Below are 23807 nucleotides of genomic sequence, written 5' to 3'. Positions count from 1 at the left end.
TACCTCTATGCTTTTTGTTCGTTCATTCTGCTGATATCTATAAAATAGATTGAAAATAGTAAGCATATTAAATATTTAGCAACTGAAAACAAAAAAAATTTCACTAGCTGGAGAAATATAAAATACATGCACATGTCCAGATGCTAACTGTAGATATTAAATGAATTGCTCATGCATATCATTAACCATCTGTGTCTCGCCAAGACCAAAACATATCAATTTTGTTTCTTACTGAGACCATTGTAGCAGAGAAGTACTTACTATAATAATTAACTGTTTGTATTGCTCAAAACTTTTGTTTCTTGATTAACATGGAATTTAAATAATATAAACAGTAACTATTAGATATGGTAATTAACTAAATCTTTTTACAGAAAAGGGCAAAAATAGAACATTCTTTAGAGTTCCCAGAAATGACAGCTTTGCCAGCTGCTTCAAAAGTGGATTGGGAGCTGTCAAATCAAAAATTTTCTGAAATGACAAAGCAGTTTGCTCATTTACAACATGTAAGTAGTAATATTTTAAATTTCATGCTATTTTTGGTTTTATATAGGAAATAAAAAATATATTCATTGTTGGAAAATAATAATAATTTTTTTAACATTTATGCAAATCTCATGCTTATGTGATGAATTAGTCATTTTTTAACTTATTTTTCATAATTACAGATTCTCATAAGTGTATGTATTCGTGTGTATATATAATATATCTTATGGCGAAAGGCTGAAATTATAGAATATCAATATTCTCTGAATGTTGACACATACCAAATGTGTCGGTGAAAGATGGAATATTTGGTTACATTCTTATACATTCGGACCATCACCAGTATATATTGACATGCACATATAAGCTCTAGCAGGGGGGGGGGAAACAAGTTTAGAGAAAAGCAACAAAAACACCAAATCCTTTCTTTATTCTGCTGCAATTACATTAAATCATGTGGCATCTATTTGTTATAAAGTCTTGAACATTCTGCTCTTTGTCAGGCTTATGCAAGGTTTGCTGGTGCTTGCAACATTTATTTAATTTGTATTTTTTTATCCAGTGTCCTAATTTATATTGAATGGCTACTGCAGTGAACCATATTTTTTTTTTTTTTTTTTTTTTTTTTTGGGGGAAAGTTATGTGCACTAATTGGGAGTATGCAACAAGACAATTGTTTTTATTTTTCTCATGGAAAGTACTTAAATACTTTCTAAAGTGTTTTCTGATAAACTAAGTTCAATACTTTTTGGAATTACAGATGATAAAATATTTTAACATTTTAAAAATTAATGATGAAGATAAGTTAAATGTTTCATTAAAACTAGGAGAAATGAATATAGAGTCTTATGTTATCAATAATGAATTGTTCTGTGTACCATCTGAAACTTTATCAGCATAGTCCATGAAGGAAGAAGAACACATATGCTAAAAGAATTACAAGTTAAATACAAAAATACAGTGGATGATTACACATTTTTAAAAAAGTTTCGATAAAGATTTTGTTTAATTAATACATATTTTTGTCATTAGCTTACTATTTGAAATGAGGAATATTGTCTGCTACTTCTAAATTTATTCTTCTTTCAAAATGTCACATGTAAGCAAGCTAAAGATAAGGGATACTAGTGGGCAAGTCGGTTAAATTAGTGAGCTGCAGCCAAAGCAAAATTTATAAGTTATATGCACCTATGAAAAGCAAATGTATAAAAACATTTCAGTATGAATGAAATCAGTTCGTTCTTTCCAAGCAACAGCCAATTCATAAATAGTTTTTTTATTGCCAAACCAGGAGGCAAAAACGTTTGACACTTCAGGTTAATACATATGACGTCATGATTTAAATTTTAATGTAATATTTTCTTAATATCAATAACAGAATTAATGTGACATTAATATATCCTGTCATTAATACTAACCTGAAACAAAAAAGTTGCAAACAGCAGCTATTTATTTAAAATGCTGACATTAAGGAAAAATTTTCAACATACAATGATGTCACATGCAATTGCATGCATTCTTCAATGTCAGAATATGACCTTATATAATAATAATAAATTTGGCAATGTTATGTTATTTTTAGCCCAAATGGCTATTAGTCTCAAAACGGCATTTTGTGTTGTTTCACTTTCTGCGTTGGTTCACTTTTCAAACTTTTGCCACCAAATATTATTGCCTTGTATTAAACTAAATAATGAAGGATATGCGTGAATGTTTCTTGCATTGTAAAAAAGCATCAGTACCTAGAGCCATAAAATTTCGAAAAGCGTAATCCTCCAGCCAAACGTGGGCACTTGGAAGCCTGAATTTTGAATTTGTTTTATCGTCTATTTAAAATTTTGTAAAACTTTAACAAACTCAAGGATTTCGAAGCAAGCAGTAGCAACACTGTACTTAAAGAAACATTTATATCTCCAGCACACGAGACTGCCTACCAGAAATTTTATGCTGTTTTTAAATATTTTGTGATTTTGCTTTAAATTGAATTTTATGTGGTTTAAGTGCGAAGAACATGATATTTAATAAATAAAGGTAGCGTACAAAACTTAAAAAATGCCCTTCTGGGTGTAATATAAAAATCTGAAAGCCTTCAGATTTTCTTTTCTTTTTTATTTCTTTTGTTTCTTATTTTGTAAAACTTTTTTGTTTGTTTGTACTATGACATCCACTTTTGGGGTCCACAAATTTGTAGTTGTGGTTGACAGTAAAATGTTCAAAGCCAGCATCTAGCTGTTCTTCCGACTTATAGGATTTCCAGCAGTCGGTGTAAATAATGCTTCCTGCTGCTAAATTTTCCTTTATGATGCTCAGTAAGATTTCACTGATCAATCTGGAGCAGCAATTAAGAAACATTCTTTTGGTTCGCTGCCCAATTCGCCGAAAACCCACTGTAGCGGAAGAACATGTCCAGCATTATTCTTTCTTCTACTGAAAAGGCTTTTGTCTGCTTGAATAATTTTGCTACATCTGCTGATTTTCAACTTAGGCCAAGCAATTAAAGCTGCGGTATACACCTCATGCGTGTAACTGTTCCAGTTTACAGTTGCACTGCCGTTTATCTTCACTTGGAGTTCACAAAATTCAATAGATGTCATCTCTTGATACCAGAAATAGATGAACCTAATGGCTGTAAGGAAGAGGATTTTTGATCCTTCAAACAATTTTGAGTTTTGCTTTCCTGCACCACCATTTTGCTATTGAATTACCGCTAAATCACAATTTCATGTCGTGGTTTTTGGAATATAATTTTATATCATGAATGGTGCCTTTTTATTGAAAAAATTCTATTGCAGACTTTTTGTCATTGAACAGTTTCCTTAGATCTATAGCATTATCAAAAAAGAATAAAAAAATTAAACCAGTGCTTCACTGAGGACTGTAGAACTGTCTAAATTTACGCGCTCCGAAATCAGCGGTTCGCTAGATTTGGCGCGCAGTTAAATGGCTGCATTTGCTAGATTTGGCGCTTTTGCACATATATTTTGTTGCAATTTCATACAGCCCCTATAATGGAACTGTACCAATTTTTTTAATATAAAGGCTGCTTCAGTACCTCATTAAAATGCATAATAGCTATATTATTTTTATAGACCTCTTTTAACTTTTTTCAGAGACTTATTTCCTTAGAAAGATTTAGCTCAAAGAATAATTTTATATAATTTGTTTCTGTGAGCAAGTTCAGTCCTCATATTGTCGCAAGTAATATTCAAAAATCAAAAATGAAATTTTTGCATGGAAAGAAAGAAAAGCTTTCCTGTTTTATGGCTTACTGAACTTGATTTTCCTCGTCATATATTAAAGATAGCACATAATTTGCTTCTCTCGTTTTACTGAAAATTTCATGATGAAACTGTGTTAATGAAAATTTTCAGTGATTTTATAAATAACATTCTTTAAATAAAAATCGATTGATTGATTTCCATTGTATTAATTAGGTGTAAAATAATTTCCCAAATTACTGTTATGAGCAGTGTTTCATATTTGCTAATTATCTAAACAAAAATAAACTTGTACTACTATTGTTTTCTTTCTAAACTTTGTAAGATTTATTTTCTTTCTAAACTAAGCGCAGATTTGTATAAGGCTTCTTTGATATGGTTGTAGTGTAATCCTAATGTCACTAGGGTATCTGCTGTTGCTGATCATCTTGGACCAGTTAGAGTATTTTTGTATTTCTCAACTGTCTAACAAAATTTTCAGAGTTAAGGGGTGCATAAAGAAGAGGGAAAACAAATAATTTTTACTAACTATAAAATTCTAAAAAGAAGCTGTTCATTTTTTCTGAAGCAAAATTATATAAATTTTAATTTACAAAACACATGTTTATCTTTTGTATTATTCAGCAGTACATGCTTACAACAAATATGAATTGATTCACAATACTGTAATAATCTGCAGTTATATTTTTTCTTTCTTGTGAAGTCTGATATCCTACTGTAAATGGAGAAATCATTTTGTAGCAAATTTATTTCTTCAAGAGCGGTCTTTCCATAAGAAAGGAAGTCCTTAATATTTGTGAAACCTTGTAATTAATTGATAGGTTGTGAGAGACAATTGTGGAAAATTATTTTAAAATAATGTAAAAGATTTTAAAAATATTCTATGACTTAAATTTGTCTAAGGAAATAAGTTTCTGGAAAAGTTAAAAGAGGTCTTTAAAGATAATATAGTTATTATGCATTTTAACAATCGTTTGTAAATAAAATCTAATTTGTTGTTCCAATAAATAGGAAGGTTTGTAATATTAAATTTTTGATTACTGTATGGATTAAGTGTGGTTTAAAAAATAAATCATCCAGATTAACTTAGGTATTACATGCATGGCAAATTTATTTTGTTTAAATTTTAACATTCATCATGATCTCTAATGCTGCCCTATCAGTGGCCAAGTTGAATACTGATAGTTCAGCCTGGGTTCGAGCATAGGCCTAAGGCCGTAGGTTTAAGCTGGCTGCATGATTTCCTGGGAATTTTCCTGTGCAACATTAATAGGATCCAGTTTTTCTTAGAACCCTCCATGAAGCCATTCCCTTCCTTAGGCAGACAGTCCTTGGGTGCTTTGCCATATTTAAATAGCATAACCTCAGAATGCTAGTCTTAACTGATATAAATTTTAGTTCATATTATTTTTTTCAAATAAAAAATAACTTTTTCACTCTGTTGAAGTAAATCAGTATCAGTTATGTTTCAACCACTTGCGCTAAAAAGACGTGCCACACACGTCGAGATGCTTTTGTCTCAAAACGCAAGCCACGTGAACACCACGTCGATGGGCATTTATCGCAAAAATGAAAATAACATGGTGCACACGTCGCCTAACGAGTTTGTTTATTTCTCGAGTTACAGCTCTGGATTGCACTCGCAGATGCGGAGCAGCGTAAATGAGATACTTTACCGCTTGCTATATTGTAGCACACGGCACTGCAACTGTGAAGTTTAGTCGTAGTGCAAGTGTTTAAATTGAGGATCTTTTATGTAAAATTGTTCTTTCAAAAGTTCATGATTAATAAAAAAAAAAAAAGAAAAAAGAAAAGAAAAAAAGAAAAAAAAGAAAGAAAGAAAAGAAAAGTTGCTATTTATATAGACTTATGTTGAAAAATTGTGCAATGGAGGCATTTTACAAAATGCCAATCTGTTTCTATGTTTATTCCATTTGTTTTCATGTAGTTATGCATATTTGATCTCTATTCTTATACACCGATCTTGAAGTATCTATGGTTTAAATACTTTTTAGTTTTTTCATGATTCTAAATTATATAATTCTTGGAATGTATTAATTAGGAAATTGTGTTTAAACTTTTATAATCTGCATTAACATGAATAATCATGTTTTTTAAAGCAATGGTATTCAAACTTTTTAACAGTTACTTGGGGCATTGATGTAAAATTCTGACCCAAATGTTAAAACAATCATTGATCTAATTCTAACTGCTCAGAAATTAGCACTAGGTAATGTTAAAATAAAGAAGATATTTATTTATTTAGTTTCATACAAAATAAATGTTGTGTTAAAGAAGTACAATAAACTGAAAATCAGCTTTGTCATTACCACGTTTTTAGTTGATAAATCAACTAACATTAATCATTTGTAAATTAAAATTGAAACATGGCATTAATTCATATGAATTTTTAAAAAATTTGATTAAAAAAAGCTGCAAATGACATTTTGTACTATATTAAATGAAACGTGAGAGCCTGTTTTTTGTAACCAAGTGCTGATATTTCTGACTCTGTTTTTTCCAATTTAAGTCTTAAAGTGGATCTACTGCTAATCTGTTTCAGTATTTAAATTTTAGATGGAGAAATTGGAAAATTTTCATCTCATGTGTGTACCTCTAAAGTTGCATCAGATAGTTTTGGATATTCCTTTCAATCTTTAAACAAAAATTTGATGATTTCAAACTCTTTGAAGACATATTTTAACTCTCTATCGCATTGTTACGGATTTTGTATTTAGTTAGCTATTTTTAGAAGAATTGTAATTAAAATTGTTTTATTTCCCCGTGCAATACAGTGCATGCTGAGTTTTAAGAGAAAGCTGAAAAAGTAAAAATACTGGAGCATGTGCATTTAATAAATAGATGTCTTGTAACTTATATTTAAACTGAATAAATGTAATTGACTACTGTGTTAGCTGAGACCATAATTCTACTTTTTGCTTTCTAGAAATTGCTAGAACTGCCTTACATGGCCGATTTTAAAAGCTATAAACGCCAGAGACAGAACATCCCAGCTCGGTTGTTTGCTAAGTTGTTGTTTACTTAGCTGCTGTAATTTTGAGATCGGATTAGCTCGTTCTGCGCTTTGAATTCTACTTAACGTTTTAGTAGTTTAAAATATAACTACTGTGTGGTATTGTACAAATATCTGTGAGGAAAAATGTCTGCATTTTTTTTTATTTCTTGTGATAAGAATAAACTTAATTAACTTTTTATCAGACTTGTACATTCAATCTATTACGAACCCATACGCACATAACACTTTTTGGTATCAGGAGTGGGGTTTGAATGCCAGTAACAAGAGCGATGGAAGAATAATTAAGGCAGCTTGTCTCTGCTTTTGCTGCAATCCAAGAAAAGATGGAAGCTCGCCAAGCATTCTTTAAAGAAGAGATTAAAGGGGGACAAGAATCCATTAAAGAAAAGATGGCAGCTGGTCATGAATCAATTAAAAGAAGGGATGAATCTTGTTCAGGAATCTGTTAAAAAAAATATGAAGGTTGTCCAAGAAAAGATTGAAGCAACTCAAGAGGAAATAAAAAGAGAAATTACCTGCGTAATAGAAAACAAATTCGAGGCTATCAGAAGTGGAAAGTAAGGTTGCAGAAATTAAAGAAAGTGTATCTTCTGTCAAAGAACAAATAGAAGAGAGAGTTTCTGCTGTGGAGCAATGAATAAAAGGAAGAGTTTCTGCAATCTGACACATCAAACAACAAATTGATGACAGGTGAATGCAGGGCCCGGACACCCGGGCGACTTAATGTGACAAATCGGGTGTCCCGCACCTATTTAGAACAACACAACCCTGGCGACTTCCTGAGAGGGCTGCATCGGGAATATATTAATGGAGAATATGAGGTATTGATGTGGCCAAACAAGGGCATGTGCATATATTTGCTTCAGTATACAATTAATAAAAAGTTTCATACACAGGTGCATTGGTGGTATAGGTACATTGGATACATATGTATATTGGTCTAAGTGGTTAATGAGATAGGCAAACAATAAACACTTATACATTAAAAGAAATGAAACACTGATAATGCAACTGACGCATTAATGCAGAAGATGACAATTAATGAATACGCGTAATCGTGTGTCATCCTGTATGACTATACATAAACTACTAGAAATTATATGCATAAACACATACGAATGATGGCGATAAATGAAAACACATAATCATGCATTATTCTACTGGGTTATGCACACATCAATAAAAATGATACATACACACCTGTACGTTGACAGAAATGATACACTGAGAATGAAAATTGTGTATCAGTGTGAACAATGACAATTAATGGTTACACATATTCGTGTATTACCTTACTTGGCTGTACATATATATTAGTGCAAATGATACACTTAAACACTTATACATGAATGGAAATAAAATACTGAAAATGGCACTTGTACATTATACGATAGATGAAGAATAATGGTAACACATAATCGTGTATCATCCTAATAAAACTGATACACTGAATTGTGTATTAATGCGAAATATGACAATTAATGATTATACATACTCGTATGTTATCCTACATGGCAATATAGACACTAGTAGAAATGATACGCTTAAACACATACATTACTACAGAAGATGCACTGAAAATGGTACTTGTACAGTAAAACATTATATGACGATTAGTGATAACACATAATCCTGTGTTATTCTACATGGCTTTACATACATAGACAGAGACAGTACACTTAAATGAATGATGTGCGTTGGATACAAAAGTGCATTGATCTAGATAGTTAAAACTAAAGTTATTGATTATTATTATTATTGATGATGCACTGGTGATTAATGAAATAATGAATGACAATTAATGACATAGGTAAGAATGAGTGACAATTATTGAAAGCACGATACATAAGCACATTGCCATAGGTACATTGGATATAAAGGTTGCTTATGTGGAAAGGATAGAGTTGTGGTTAAGCCGAATCACACAAGTCCTGGCCTAATGCTTGCAGTCTGTTCATAATACTTTTGAGTTTTTTAAGTACTGCTAGTTGGCGAATAAAGAATCTTTTATAGGCTGGATCTGTGTTGTAAAACGGCATGTGCCACTCTCGTGTTAGTGGGCAGGAGGTGACATAATGGTCCGGGCTACCTGGCTGGCCCCCCACACACAGATGTTGGTGTTTGTTATTCTTTGTTCTAGAAAATATTCTGGGAATGGACCATGACCCGTTATAAATCTGGTGATGTGTGTCTGAGATATCTGTTCGTCAAGGCTGACTTTGTGAGCGAATTCATAGGTTCTTCTTCCTTGTGTAATAGAATTCCACTCTTCTTGCCATTGTTTGAGTGGGGTGTTTACATAGGATTTTGGTAACTTTATTGCCAATTTTTCCGCATCGAGATTGCTCACGGCTTCTTTGGCTAGTAAATCTGCCTCCTCATTCCCCTGGTGTCCAGCGTGTGCTTTAATCCAGGAGATGAGGATGTGTCCTTCGTACTGGTGCAGGGTTTGCTGAACGACCTGTGAAAAGTATTACGAATTGCATAAATTGCTGACAGGCTGTCGGTGTGTATTTGTGCGGGTGAGTGGCTAAATTAACTCGCTGGTAGGATTGCCTGGCGTATGGCTTCGGCTTCCACCTGAAAGACTGAGTTGCCTGCGCCCAGAAAGCCTTTCCAAGACCTTAAGGTGCTTCCATTTCGTTTGATGGTATAGTTACAGCCTTACGTTTCATTCACCTGTGAGCCATCTGTATAAATCTTAAGGGCATTAGAGTGATCGTTGTTGTCTTCAAACATCGTTGTATAAGCATGGACATTCTTGCAGAAAAGGGCCGGGTGTACTTCCGCAACTTGTAGATTGTTCTCAAAGTCCTCCGGTGAGAAATGGAGGTTCTGGTTTTAGGCAGGTTGCCTAAGGAGAGTGACTTTTGCAATGATTGCTTACAAATTGATGACAGGGTTTCTGCTGTTGCCAAAGAAGTTGATAATTTAAAGAAATTCGTAGCAACAGCAGGGAGCAATTCGAATGGTTTTAAATTTTTGGCCATGCCTGGTTGTCTCTCAGTGAAACTATCCGTGTATGATAGGAAGATCTCCTGGCAAGTATATAAGACACAATTTTCTATAGTGGTGCATGTGAATGGATGGGATTCAGATAATATGAGAAAAAAAAACATGCTTCATACTATGATACGAAGAATCGCCCCCCCCCTCTCCACGCACACACACCACACTTTAGATCATCGAGGACCATAAAGCCTCCCCCTCTTTTTTTTTTATTTTTTGTAAATATAGGTTGTTATATATCTTTCTGTTCAGGAAGAAACGTCATTAAACAATTTTATTATTTGATACACCTCAAAGCTCTTATTCTGATTTTCAACCCCTTTGGCTTCCTAGGGTCTCTTTTTCAACTTTTGGATAAATTTTAGTTTGCATCTAAAACGGGCCTTAGAAATATTTTTCCTCTTTTCACCAACTGTGAAAATTTATTTCGGAAACAACCTATTTGTATCAACCAGAGGGCAAATTTCTCTTGTGTTCTCTAGTCTTTCATCTAAAATTAACAAAGAATTAAAAAGAATTTCCCTAAAGAATAAAAGCATGCTTTCAAATCAGCAGTTTTTGTGATTACACTATGAGATGGACCTTAAGTACATTTCCATTTTAAGTGAGCTTTTCCTTTGTGTGATCTTATCACACCTCACAAAGGGGAGAAGGCGTGACTCCCAAATGACAAATTAGTTGTCAATCACCTCTTTCATTTTTCTTGCATTCTAGGAATTTGGAAAACACGAAGCAACGGGTGTCTTTTGGGGGCTAACATGCCACATTTAACCCCCAGAATTGTGTAAAGTTTTGACCCCAGATGGCAATTTTGAAATCGATGAGTCTTTCTCTTGGGAAAGGGATAAGTGCTGAAATAAAAATTTTAGCTAAACACATGCGAATGAAACTCGAGCTGAGTACACAAAGAATACATGACTAATATGCTTGTATTCAGTCCTAGCGCAGAGTCATTCCTCCATGAACATAATATTGAATCCTAAACAACTTAATAATTAATCATGAAATATTATTACATCATAAACTGTTATAATAATAAAGAAATTCTGTCATGTCACAGAGTAGAAAAGGAGAAGACTGGTGCTGCCATCTATTATTGTGGTACCCTCAGTCTGGGTGCCGGTATATACTATATACCGGTTTAAAATCGTATAAATAATCTTCTGTTAATTATCATTTCTGACAAAAATGAAGTAAATATATAAGATTCAACATGTGTACGTCATATATTTGCAGATTTTGAATTTTTTCTTTCCCTCCAATAGAATTTATCAATCTTCCAGCATGATACCTTGCAAAGAGGTATATTAATTTCATAACTGCAAAATGTTGAGCATTCATAGGGTGATGTTACCATTTAGAATCAAAAGAAAACCTAGACACTTACGGTTATAGCTTTTGGTGTAGAAAATTAGCATTTTTTCGGAGGTTAAAAAATTGACAAACATATACCGGTGCCCTTCAAAGGGTTAAACAGTACCCCTACTGCTGCATTAGAATTTTTATTGTAAATTCCACTCTTGAAATTATCCTTGAGCGGAGAAGCAATTAAAGCCATGTACAGGTTGAATAAAAATGGCACATGGTGCCAAAAGACAGGTTTCATTCATAAAAGCCACCTGAAAAGCCACATTGACATATGCCTGGACTTGGGCAATGAGATCCCTATAATCTATATGCCCAAAGATGCAATTACTAAAACAATGGTTCCATATAAACTATTCTCAACTTATGTACCAAAAAGGAATGAGATAGAATCTCTAATTGATCTAATTCCAACAGGATCAATTGAATGTTACACAGATGGATCAAAATCCAACTTCACTGGAGCTATTGTAAGAACCAAGGGATCTGGAGAAGATTTCATCTATACCTTGGTAAACTAACAACTGTTTTCCAAGCCGAGGTTCTAGCGATCAATATGGTCGCCAGGGAGCTCTTAGCTAAAAATACAGTTATTAAGAATATATATTCTCTCTGACAGCCTTGCCCTGGCTGATCGTGTCAAGTTATAAAACTGTTTTTTGAACTGTACTTAAGATCTCAATTATCTGGCTCAGGCCCATAACACTATTAGTTTAGTCTGGGTCCCAGGTCATTGTGATTTTGCTGGAAATGAACTAGCTGATAAAGTAGCTAAAGATGCTTCGCAACTACCCATGTCTGGCCCAGAACCATTTTACTCAGTTTCATATCAAACTGTTAAAAAAAAAAGTAAGAAGCTGGATAAAGAACAAACATGATGATATATGGTCTAAACTACCAGACTATGCTCATTCTAAATTGGTGCTCAGTACACTTAACTTATCAGGTAAACTCATACACCTCAGTAGAACTAACTTACGCCAGGTAATTCAAATTGTTACCGGACATGCTTATCTGGCCAAGCATCTCCACAAATGTGGTCTTGTCGAATCTTCTCTCTGCCCAGCTTGTGGAGAAGAAGAGAAAACAACTTTTCACTTCCTGGAACAATGTCCGGTGTTTTCTGTCCCTAAAAACAAATTCCTTGGGGTTCCCTATATTAGCTTTGATCAAGCCCTTCTATACAAAGGGCTCTCTGGCATAATAGGGTTTCTGATGTATACTAAACACCTGAAGGTAAGGTGAATTTGAAACCACAAGAAACAAGCATTGAGACGCCCTGTTGTGAGGGTTTTTTTTTTTTTTTTTTTTTTGTGTGTGTGTGTGTGTGTGTAAAAGAAACTATGCAGGGATTTCCCTCTCATAGCTGTGTTTTGGAATATAATTTGGAAATAGATGTCAAATCTTTATACACCACCTGGCCATTTGGCTTGAGAAAGCACCTCTGCCCTCCTTATTTAATTAATTAATTTATTTATTTTTCCTTATTTATTTTAGACTCGCCATCGCACCCTTGTTTAGTCAAGAGTTTGCGTTTGGTGGTTTGGGAGGGTTTCATTTGGCTCTTCATCCAGTTGGGAAGTTTTCATGATTTAACCGACACCCTGAATTCAGAAATGGGATCTTTTGCTGATACTATATATTTGATGTCAGTTTCGGATCTTATCTATTTATTTATTATTTACCTTTCACGGGAATTACCATTTAAAACCTTTGATTTAAATGGGCAACATTACCTAAGCTCTTTTCCTTCTTTTCATAAGAAGGAAGAGCCACTAATGTTATGTTATATTTTATGTTCTAAGGAAATGCAATTTTTCCTTGGACTTTAAAAATAACAAACTTCATTCTACCTCTGATGTCATGCCCTATTCAGAATTAATGATGAAGGAGTGAAATCTATCCACAAAATTATAGCTCGAGACGATATCACAATACCCATAAGAACAGAATTTTTACTTCCTGGATCCATAGCTGAAAATAGAAATTTCCACTACGTCATCACAGGATATACCAAGAACTGTAACAGCTCAAAAGGGGTACTAGTTGCCACAACACTCATCGACCTATCACGAACCATTATCCCAGTGAGAGTTGCTGAGTAAACTGAAAAGATGAGAGTGTTTAAGAAAGGTGAAGTGGTTGCAGCATGTACTCCAGTAACGAGGTTAAACAAAACATTAACACTCCAGATTCCGTGTCTTCAGAGAGCATTATTGCAGAATGTGCAATTAAACAATGAAGAGAAGAATGCTGCCGAACATGTCATTCAAGATCTTCAAGATGTTTTCTCCTGCTCATCTTCTGACATAGGTAGAACCAGTTTGACGCAACATAGAATTGATATTGGTGATCATACATCAATAAAGCAACATCCAAGATGTCTACCAATTGCTAAACAGAAAGAGGTGTGAACACTTTTAAAGGAGATGCAAGAAAGCGATGTCATCTCAAGCCTTTAGCAAGTCCATGGGCATCTCCCATCGTCCTTGTCAGAAAGAAAGACGGTTTGATTAGATTTTGTATTGACTATTGCCGAATGAATGAAGTTACAAAAAGAGACAGCTACCCTCTTCCTAGAATTTATGACATTTTGGACACTTTCGGAAAGCAAGTGGTTTTCGATGCTTGATCTAAATGGATATTGGCAGGTAGAAATACATCCTTATGACTGACAAAAAAGACAGCATCTACTACAGGACAAGGACTTTGGCAGTTCAAGATGATGCCTTTTGGACTCTGTAATGCACCAGCAACATTCGAACGCCTCATAGTTGCCTTGAACTAAAAAGCATCAGCTTTGTATAATAACTTTATTGCTATTCTAAAAGATGAAATATTTAAGAGAAAAATTGCCTGCAGCGCAGTGCGGCTAAGAACGCTATTCTACTGAGACATAAACATGAACAACTGTTGCCACTCACACAAATGGAACTGAATTGGAATTAAATAGAACTGAAAGTTTTTTTTTTTTTTTTTTTTTTTTTTTTTTTTTTTTTTTTTTTTTTTAAATGTGAAATGCCTTTAGAAAATAATGATGTCATCGAAAGTTTTATATATGTATATAATTTTACCTTCAGAAAAATAGAAAATGTGATTTTCTGGCAAAAAGTGTTAGGCAACAGTTTATTTATGTGTTTCTTTTTTTCTATCTATGTAAATAAAATAGCATTGGCAAAGAATCCAGCATCCTCAGAAATTCATATCCAGGAGCAGGTCCTTAACACATTCACTGCCAGTGAAAATGATATTTTTATTCTTAGAACAGGGTTGCCATTCAAATAGGATAGTGAAATTCCCTGACTTTTCTAGGTGTATTTTAAGAAAATTTCAGTCTATCCGTGTAGTGTGTGTTGGCTGTGCTGAAAGGTAGATTAATTATACATTCAAAAGTCTTTAATCCGGGCTCGTCAGGACTTCGGCGATTCCGGATTATAGATCATCAGTTTAAATCTTGTAAGATGGCATGCAGAAGTTATACAATTAAAAGTATGAAATCGTAATTTATGAAATAAAGAGCAATTGTGATCTAAAAGGTGTCAAAATTTACAAAAAAAAAAAAAAAAAAGCTTAATATTTATTTGTTTATTAAACATTTATCTCAACGTGCACATGCGTAAAGCATACATTACACATAGTCGAAATTAGAAAATTGCAATTAGAAAACTATTTTATGCGGAATCGTGATATTTATAATGACAAGGAAATTGATTTAAATCATATCGGAGTACATTGAGATGAAACACTACATTTAGTAAGGAATTATAAGCCGAATAAAATAAAAACATCTGCCCTGAAGATGAGGATAGTGCTGACAGATCAACTTCCAGTTCATTGCGGGCCGCGTCTTCCCCCCTCTCGCAGAGCAGCGCGAAATTGATAAACAGGTTTCGGAATGGTTAGAGAAACAAATCACCTCTCTGTCACTTTCTTCATGACTTTATCCATTTTTTGCACCAATTCCACTTTTTGTTTAATGGCTATCGAAACATGCTTTCACTTTGTAGATCCTTTGGCAGCTCCAGAATTGGAAACTCTTTTTGACATAATCTAAAGTTCAAGCTTACTTTTTATAAAATTGCTCTAACAGTCTGCAAAAAATAATAAGCTGAATCCAATTCGAAGATTAAGGAATAATGTAATATGCAACATTAACTGAAATAGATCATTTTAGCTTAGCTTATACCGTCCGTTATACATTAAAGGCGCATGCGTAAATGCATATATGCATGCATAAAGGTATTATGCGCAGAAAGTTTGTAGCTTTGAGGTCCAGATTAAAGACTTTGACTGTAGTACCACTTGAAAACACAAAAATTTGCCAGTTACATATGACTTATCTCCAAAGCATTACTATCATAACTATAATAGGAGTTGTTTTCTCCACTGAAGATTGAGATTAGAATCAGCACAATCTGAATTAAAAAATGTCTTTTTTTGCAGCTAAACGGAAAAAAAAAAACTATTTAATGATATTTTTAAATAAATTCAGGTATTTTATAGTTATTTAGCAGCATACATAAGCAAAAAATACAGTTAAGTACCGAAAATCCGCTGACCTGAAATCCGCGTTGCCTCTCGGAATATAAACATTCAGTTTATAGGTTCTTGAAACCGCAACATTGAGTACGAAATATCGAAGAAAAAAATACTTACCGAATAATGACGTCATAATTATCGACTAATAATGAGTCAAAACGGATATACCAAATTATCAATATAAAAAAATAAGAAGTTTTTTCCCCCCTAATCTGCATCGAGGTAAAAAAGCAGACGATTCACTCAACTCTGTTCAAGTTCACGATTCACGTTGTATTTTCTGAGCTTTGTTATTTCATTTCACGAGATTGTTTAATGCTGCCTTTTTTTTATCCAGATATTTTGTGGATAAATTAAGAATATTTTTAATTTCAGCCCCTTTTAATACAATGACAGATAAGAAACACACTCGTGATTTTACTGCTTGCAACGTTGAAAAACGTAAACACGTTGCATTGATGGTAATGCAAATTCTGCAAAAGAGGGAAGCAGGTGCTACTCCTCGATTTATAGCAGAATGGTATGGAACTGCTACACAATTGTGTATGATATACCGAAAAATAAAGAAAAGCTGTTGAAATTTTACAGCAAGAGTTATTCTAACATCGGAATCTGAAACCAGAAATCTTTGTATGAGGCAAAATCGGCAAACCTCGATGCTGTGTACATATAATACAATGAATAATATAATAAATTTATACAGTCAAAAGTCGTTAATCCGGACTCGTCGGGACTTCGGTGATTCCGGATTATAGATCATCAGTTTAAATCGGGTAAGATGGCATGCATAAATTCTAAAATTAAAAATATGAAATGGTAATTTATGAAATAAAGAACAATTATGATCTAAAGGGTATCAAAATTTACAAAAAAAAAAAAAAAAAAAGCTTAATATTTATTTGTTTACTTTATTAAACATTTCTTTCAATGTAAGTTGTTTAAGTTGCTTCGTTTTATGTGATAATACTTTCTCTTTAATTCTATAAACAGGCATAATTTCTTGTTCAGTTACAAAGTTCTGTTGTTCAAGTGCTATCATTGCTATGTCGAGAATATCGACTAACTTGTCAATCAAAATTTTTTCGTTTTCACTAACCTCTCTGTCACATTCTTCATGTCTTTATCCATTTTTTGCAGCAATTCCACTTTTTGTTTGATGGACATCGAAACATACTTTCGTTTTGTACGATTCTTTGGGAGCTCCAGATTCGGAAATTCTATTTTACGTAATCGAAAGTTCAAGTTTACTTTTATAGTATTGCTCTTACAGTCTGCAAAAAATAATAAGCCGGATCCAATTCGAAAATTAAGGAACAACGCAATCATCAACATTAACTGAAATAGATAATTAGATAATTTTAGCTTATACTGTTCGTTATACAAAAAACGCGCACGCGAAAACGTATTCTGCGCTTGCGCACACGCAAATGCGCATTCGTAAGAGGTAAACGCCTATGCACATGTGTCAACGCGGCGCATGCGCAGAAAGTTTTTAGCTTTGAGGTCCGAATTAACGACTTTTGACTGTATATGTAATAATACTTTAATGCATATAATAAATTATTGCAATAATGTATACAATAATTTAATTAAATGTATCTAATACGCCTTATTCATTCTGCACTTTTAGTCCGAATATTATGCTTTATCTTTTCTGTCCTGAAATCTGCGAAATCCTAAAATCTGCACAACCTCTGGTCCCAAGCTTTGCAGATTTCTGGAATTCTGCTGTATATGCATTAAATTTTGTGATGGTGTGTCATCATACTGCTAGAATTAGTTTCAGAAGTATGCCAGTGAAAATTGCCTGAAATTTAAAAGTTTTGTTAACTAATAATAAATAAATTTAAAATGAAGCCACATTAAATGATCCAAATAACATTAAAATAAAGTTAATTAATTAAAGATTAAAAACTGAATTACAATATTCAGCAATATTTTGGCTAATATAATTATATTAAATGGTTAGCCTTGATGACTGACTGCTATTTTTTTTATTATTATTATTATTTTACTGCAAAATGACAAATAAGGAATATAGGAGGGGAGGTTTAAAAGATTTTGTGGTAAAATCCTTATATACGGTACAGCCTTAGCACGATTTTGAAAATTGTCACTAATTCCAAAACGACCCGTTTACTGCTCATCATTATGTCACCAAACCCCGTGTGTAACATATATTACAGGGTTCGTAGCGGTCCTTATAAGTGCTTATAAGTCCTTATATTTGAAAATAAAATATAAAGGCCCTTATAGGTGCTTACTTTTTCTTTAAAGACCTTTTTTTTTTTTTTTTTTTTTTTTTGAGTGCTTTTTTTTTTAAATGAACGCGCAATTTTTCTCCGTACCAAAGCCGAAACTAAATAAACAACTTTTCTTCCTTATATGGAATGTCAGATTGTGAATCATACTCCCCGAAATAGCTTTTCCCCCTTTCTCTGCATTAACATAACCTCTGGTGTGCGCGGAGAGTACAGACAGGTGCCGGTCATTCTGTTGGTACCAAAGCCGAAACTAAATAAACAACTTTTCTTCCTAATATGGAATGTCAGATTGTGAATCATACTCCCGGAAATAGCTTTTCCCCCTTTCTCTGTATTAACATAACCTCTGTTGTGCGCGGAGAATATAGACAGGTGCCCGTCGTTCTGTTGGTCAAAGAATTGCGAAAGCAGTAGAAAATTCCGGTACATTTGGCATTCCTCCCACCCAAATATTACACACGTTTGAATTTCTATCAAATCTTAATAATTTGCATTCTCGTTCCGCTTGGACAGTTCATATTCGTGTTTATTATGATATTATGCTTATATTATGAGCATATGTATGAATGTTTATAATAACATAGTTGCAGTAACTGCTGAAGTATAGTAAACTTCCAAAAATGGTTGTGTTTTAACACAGATTAGCTTTCTAATTAATAATATTCGGAATGGCGTAAATAAAGGGAAAGTAATCGAATAGTCAAAATAATTTCATTTTTTTGGCCAATGTATTATACAGTACGAAGGGTGAGAGGTTCTCCCCTTTCTCCGCAAAATCTCGAATATTGAAACTGTTACAGTTCGTTGCAAAATAAGCAACGGACTTTTTTTTTTTTTTTTTCTTTGTCAGTCACTTTCCAATCTGGATTGAATAGGACTAAAAGTTTTGCGGTCTACCAACCCAAGCGAAGAATTATTCTATTCCGGAAATTTTAACGCAGTCTGTTGAAAATTAGAATGAAAAACACCCGAAGTCTCTTTCTTTTCTTTGATTTAGTTCTTTATTCTCCCAATATCGGCAGCTGTTGAATCCGATTGCGTAATATCATGTAGGGAAGAATTACGGCACACATATTGCGCAATAACGTTTGCGATATTTTGCAGAGATAATTAATTTTGATGTTCGGTCCGAGATTTGTTTATGAACACTTAAAAGAGTTTTACTGTGCTTGCTAAGCAAAATATTCTGTTCCGTTGGTTTGTTTTTATATTATGCACGTATCGAAATGTCAGAAGCATTTATTTAGCGGAAAAATCTAAAGAACGGCTACAGTCTATTCCCTCCCCCGCTCCTCTTTTTCAAGTTACGCTCGACTGTCCCAATATTCGCCAATTTTCAAGTATGCGGGTAGTTAAGCTTTTACTGTTAAAGGATGACTGCATGAAGCAAATTTCTGTCTTCTAATTTCAGAAATGTTCCTCTTTTTTTACTTAAATTACTTTACTTGCAATATCTGTTAAAGGAAAACTGATATATGATGAAAATTTAGAAAATGTTCAGAATTTAGATTTAAATTAGTTAAATATCAATATGAGTGGAAAAATAAATTGCATTTATTATTAAGTTTCAAGCGAATGGAATAAATATGCCTTATTATTATTTATTTCTTCTATTTTGAACTGAAATTTCATCATTAAATCTTGAAATATAGTTTAATTGTGCATAGTTTTTTTTTCTCTTATTGTAAACTAGTTCTGTAAATTGAACTGTTATTTAAAATTTTAAAAAAGTAATTATTTTCTATGGTTGAGGTTCCCCCTTTCTCTGATTATGCTTATTCTCTTGTCCCCCATGATTATTCTCTCTTAATAAATACTGCATTTCTCATATTTTAAATTACAAGTCTAATTTTTGAAGTTATGCAGTTGTGTATAATGTAATTAGACAGGTGCTTATTTTTTTCCTTAAAATGTGCTTGAAAGTGCTTATAGGTGCTTATTTTTTTAACTAAAATGTGGCTATGAACCCTGTATTAGGATTAAACCGATTTTGTTTTATACGAAAAGGGGAAGGTATTTTCTTTTGTTCAACATTCACTGCACATGCGTATGCGAATCTCTTCCGGGGTTACTGGTTATCAGAAGTTGCTGGACACCTGCTTTGCCTTTTTAAAAGACAATCTGATTGGAACTGCGAAAATTGGCTCTATGCCATCTGCCCAAATGAAGCTCATGCGATACATAATTCATTAAGAACGTGACTGCTTCCAGCATTGACTTAAAAATCATATTTTTGGGAATTGCCATATGAAATACCCTGATTTTTTTCAAATCTTGACTAAAATATTTAAATTTCCTGACTATTTTAGTCAGTTTTCGAATTCCCTGACTTTTCCTGGTTTTTCAGGTTTCCCAGGTAGAGTGGCAGCCCTGTTAGAAACCAGGTTATAAAATAGTGTTGTAATGGTTAAAGATGTTCTTTATATTTTACTAGTAAAAACAGAAAAACATTTTATTTTCATGTTTAGTGTAATACAGTCAAAAGTCGTTAATCCGGACTCGTCGGGACTTCGGCGATTCCGGATTATCGATTTTTCCGGATTATAGATCATCAGTTTAAATCTCGTAAGATGGCATGCAGAAATTCTAAAATTAAAAATATGAAACCGTAATTTATGAAATAAAGAACAATTATGATCTAAAGGGTATCAAAATTTGCAAAAAGAAAAAGCTTAATATTTATTTGTTTACTTTATTAAACATTTCTTTCAATGTAAGTTGTTTAAGTTTTGCTTCATTTCATGTGATAATACTTTCTCTTTAATTCTATTAAACAGACATAATTTCTTGTTCAGTTACAAAGTTCCGCCGTTCAAGTCCTATAATTGCTGTGTCAAGAACACCGACTAATTTGTCAATCGAAATTTTTTTGTTTTCAATAACCTCTGTCACTTTTCTTCGCTATCGGAAGCGAATTATAATGACGAGGAACTTGTTTTAAATCATATCAAAGACGGAGCATATCGAGATGAAATACTACATTTGGTAAGGAATTATAAGCCAAATAAAATAAAAACATCTGCGCTGAAGATAAGGATAGTGCTGACAAATCAACTTCCAATTCATTAGGCGCCCGCCGCCGAGCAGCGTGAAATTGATAAACAGACTTCGGATTTCAAAACATACTTTCGCTTTAGATCCTTTACATATTAACAAATATATATCGGAAATTCCATTTGATATAATCGAAAGTTTAAGCTTACTTTTATAAAATTGCTCTTACAGTCTGCAAAAAATAATAAGCCGGATGCAATTCGAAAATTAAAGAACAATGCAATCATCAACATTAACTGAAATAGATAATTAGATAATTTTAGCTTATACGTCCATTATACATAAAATGCGCACGCGAAAACGTATTCTGCACTTGCGCACACTCATATGCGCAGTCGTAAAAGGTCTTACGCGCACGCGTGAACGCCTCTGCGCATGTGTCAACGTGGCGCATGCGCAGAAAGTTTTTAGTTTTGATGTCCGGATTATAGATCATTCCGAATTATGGGTGTCCGAATTAACGACTTTTGACTGTATTCTTTTTCATCCAGCATTGCACCATTCTGACATACAACCATGTTGGTGCACTGAATGTATTAAATGTGGAACTGTGAATTTTATTCATTGAAAGAAAAAACAACCCAAAACTTGAATTTCTGTAAAAAAAAACGTGAAATTTTATACCTAATTGATGGAAAGAAAGCATGACAACAGAATTTTTATTATCTTCGAAAATGAGAGGGTGCTTTTTAATGGTAATAAAGATAATTTATATAAATTTCTTTCTACTCGGTTCACTTTTGAACTTGAGACATCCACTTCTCTTTCATTCCTTGACATCTTGGTCAAACGCAACGTATCCAAATTGTAAACCAGACAATAATAATGTTAACCAGACTGTTTGCCTTCCAGCATACTTCAAATCAGCTCTTCATGAAAATCTAAATTACTTGAAAGCCATTGCTAAAGGCTTCTCACCCCATCACTCCACATTATTGACCAAGCTTTTAAAAAAATTCTCATCTTGACACATCAAAAAGCACCCTCTTGTTTTAAGAGATTATAAAAATTCTGTAGTCATTCCTTTTTCCCCATCGATTAAAGTATCAGATTGCACATATTTTACAGAATTAATCCTTTTCTCTTCTGTCAATAAAATTCACACTTAAGGACCCCATTCCGGATATGAATTCCTGGGGTATATACAGGATTCCTTACCAGTATGGTTTTATTTACATTGGTCAAACTAAGAAAACCGTAATACTTCACACTAAGGAACATGAGGCATATCCTAGAGAAAATGGTAAATCCTCTGTTACCCCACACTGTAGGTCAGAAAATCACATTTTCCTTTTTTCTGCAGCCAGAATTATACAAAAAAACATCTTCCATTGGCGAATTAGATTTGCTAGAGGCGTTTCACATTAAAAAAAAAAAATTCAGTTTTAGTTAACAATTCTAGTTTTAATGTCTTTACCCTCATCTTTTATGCAAATTATTACATGGTTACTTTTATTTTTCATCAGTAGATGGCATGAGTGGCTTGACATCCTCCCTCTTATTATTATCGCCTGAGCACTGGCTTTTCTTTCATGATTTGCACTTCTGCAGCTGAAGAAGGGTCTATATTTAAAATCAGTCCTGAAAATTTATGAATATTATGGTGATGCTTGTTGTTAACTCTAGTCTCTTGCAACGTTCTTTTTGTAATAATTTAAATGGCAAAACGAAGGAAAGAATCAATTTTTCGTGTTATAACATTTTTATTATTCTTTCTCGCACTCGATAATTCCTTGTTGATTTCAGTCCTTACAGCACTTCAAGCTAAGCAATAGGTGAAGTGAAAGTTGTAGTAGTTATTAGCTAATAGAAGTAGTATTAGTTATTATGATCAGTAATAATTGTTGCCTACATGACTTCCCTACCAGTAACAAAGTTACGTTACTCTGAAAACGTGATGGGAGAGAAGATACAAATATCTATACAATATATAAATTGGAATTATGTACATGAACAAAAACATATTTAAGTTTTAAATGAATATGAAAGAGTTAAAATTTCAAGAAGAGTCAATAACGTCACTGAAACAAACAGTAAGTTTCACTTGTCTTCCACAGCATGTTGATTTTTTATGTTGTTTTAGTTACTGACTTGGCAGAAATGTATGATCATTTTTTGAAGTTGGAGACAAAAGTTCATTAGGTTGTAACACATAAGCTGGTTTTAACCTATCCTCAGAGATATTGACTTGTTTTTTTTTAATTGATAGGAGAAAAAATTTCGGGGTTCTTTGCAGTACCAAAAAGGCTCCTTCTTGTGGGGGCTCCAAAGGTTTTTTTTTTTACTCTGTCAACCCACAGAAACGCATGCGAGCATGTGTACAAATCTTTTGATTACATTTGGATTTGTATTGGTAGGGCTTTAAGACAGCCATTTGATTTTGAAGATTACTTACAAAATTATGATTAGATATTAGCAAGTTTAATTCTTCAAAAAATTCGCCCATTAATTTAATAGATTTGCCATAATAGTATACTTACAGTCCTCATGTAGAGTAGCTCGCAAACCCATAAGAACTGTTGGTAATATTTCTGCCCAATGAAGAGAGCTGTGACATCTAATAACTGTTTTTAAAGTATGGTGTAGATGCTCAATTTTGCCATTACTTTGAGGATGGTAAGAGATTGTATGGTTTACTTTTACACCGCATAGTGAGGCCGAATTTCAAAGTAGTTCTGAAATAAATGGAGTTCCTCTGTCAATAATAACACAAGAAGGGACACCAAATCTGGTTATCCACTGCTCATAAAAGGCTCTTGCTATATTTTCTGCAGTGATATTTGATTACAGTACCACTTCCATCCAAGAGCTAAACCAATCAATACACATCAAACA

The 23807-nt window shown here is 33.3% G+C and overlaps 1 protein-coding gene across 3 annotated transcripts in view; it reads left to right on the top strand.

Moving 5' to 3' along the window:
• Positions 1 to 23807, top strand: part of LOC146997185 (uncharacterized) — a 91826-nt gene that overhangs the window by 56991 nt on the left and 11028 nt on the right. For all 3 annotated transcript variants that reach the window (XR_015041183.1, XM_085816930.1, XM_085816931.1), the window contains exon 3: positions 375 to 506. Coding sequence is in view for 2 of the 3 variants with exons in the window: in XM_085816930.1 (XP_085673056.1) it covers positions 375 to 506 (132 nt within the window). In the remaining variant the exon portion in view is untranslated. The remainder of the gene's footprint in view (positions 1 to 374; positions 507 to 23807) is intronic.

This window comes from Stegodyphus dumicola, chromosome 5 (genome assembly GCF_044657685.1).
Source record: "Stegodyphus dumicola isolate Sdum_Otavi_A_Nest chromosome 5, ASM4465768v1".
Classification (NCBI taxonomy): domain Eukaryota; kingdom Metazoa; phylum Arthropoda; class Arachnida; order Araneae; family Eresidae; genus Stegodyphus; species Stegodyphus dumicola.
The sequence above is the reverse complement of the archived record's forward strand: the minus strand, read 5'-3'. Positions and strand labels throughout refer to the sequence as shown.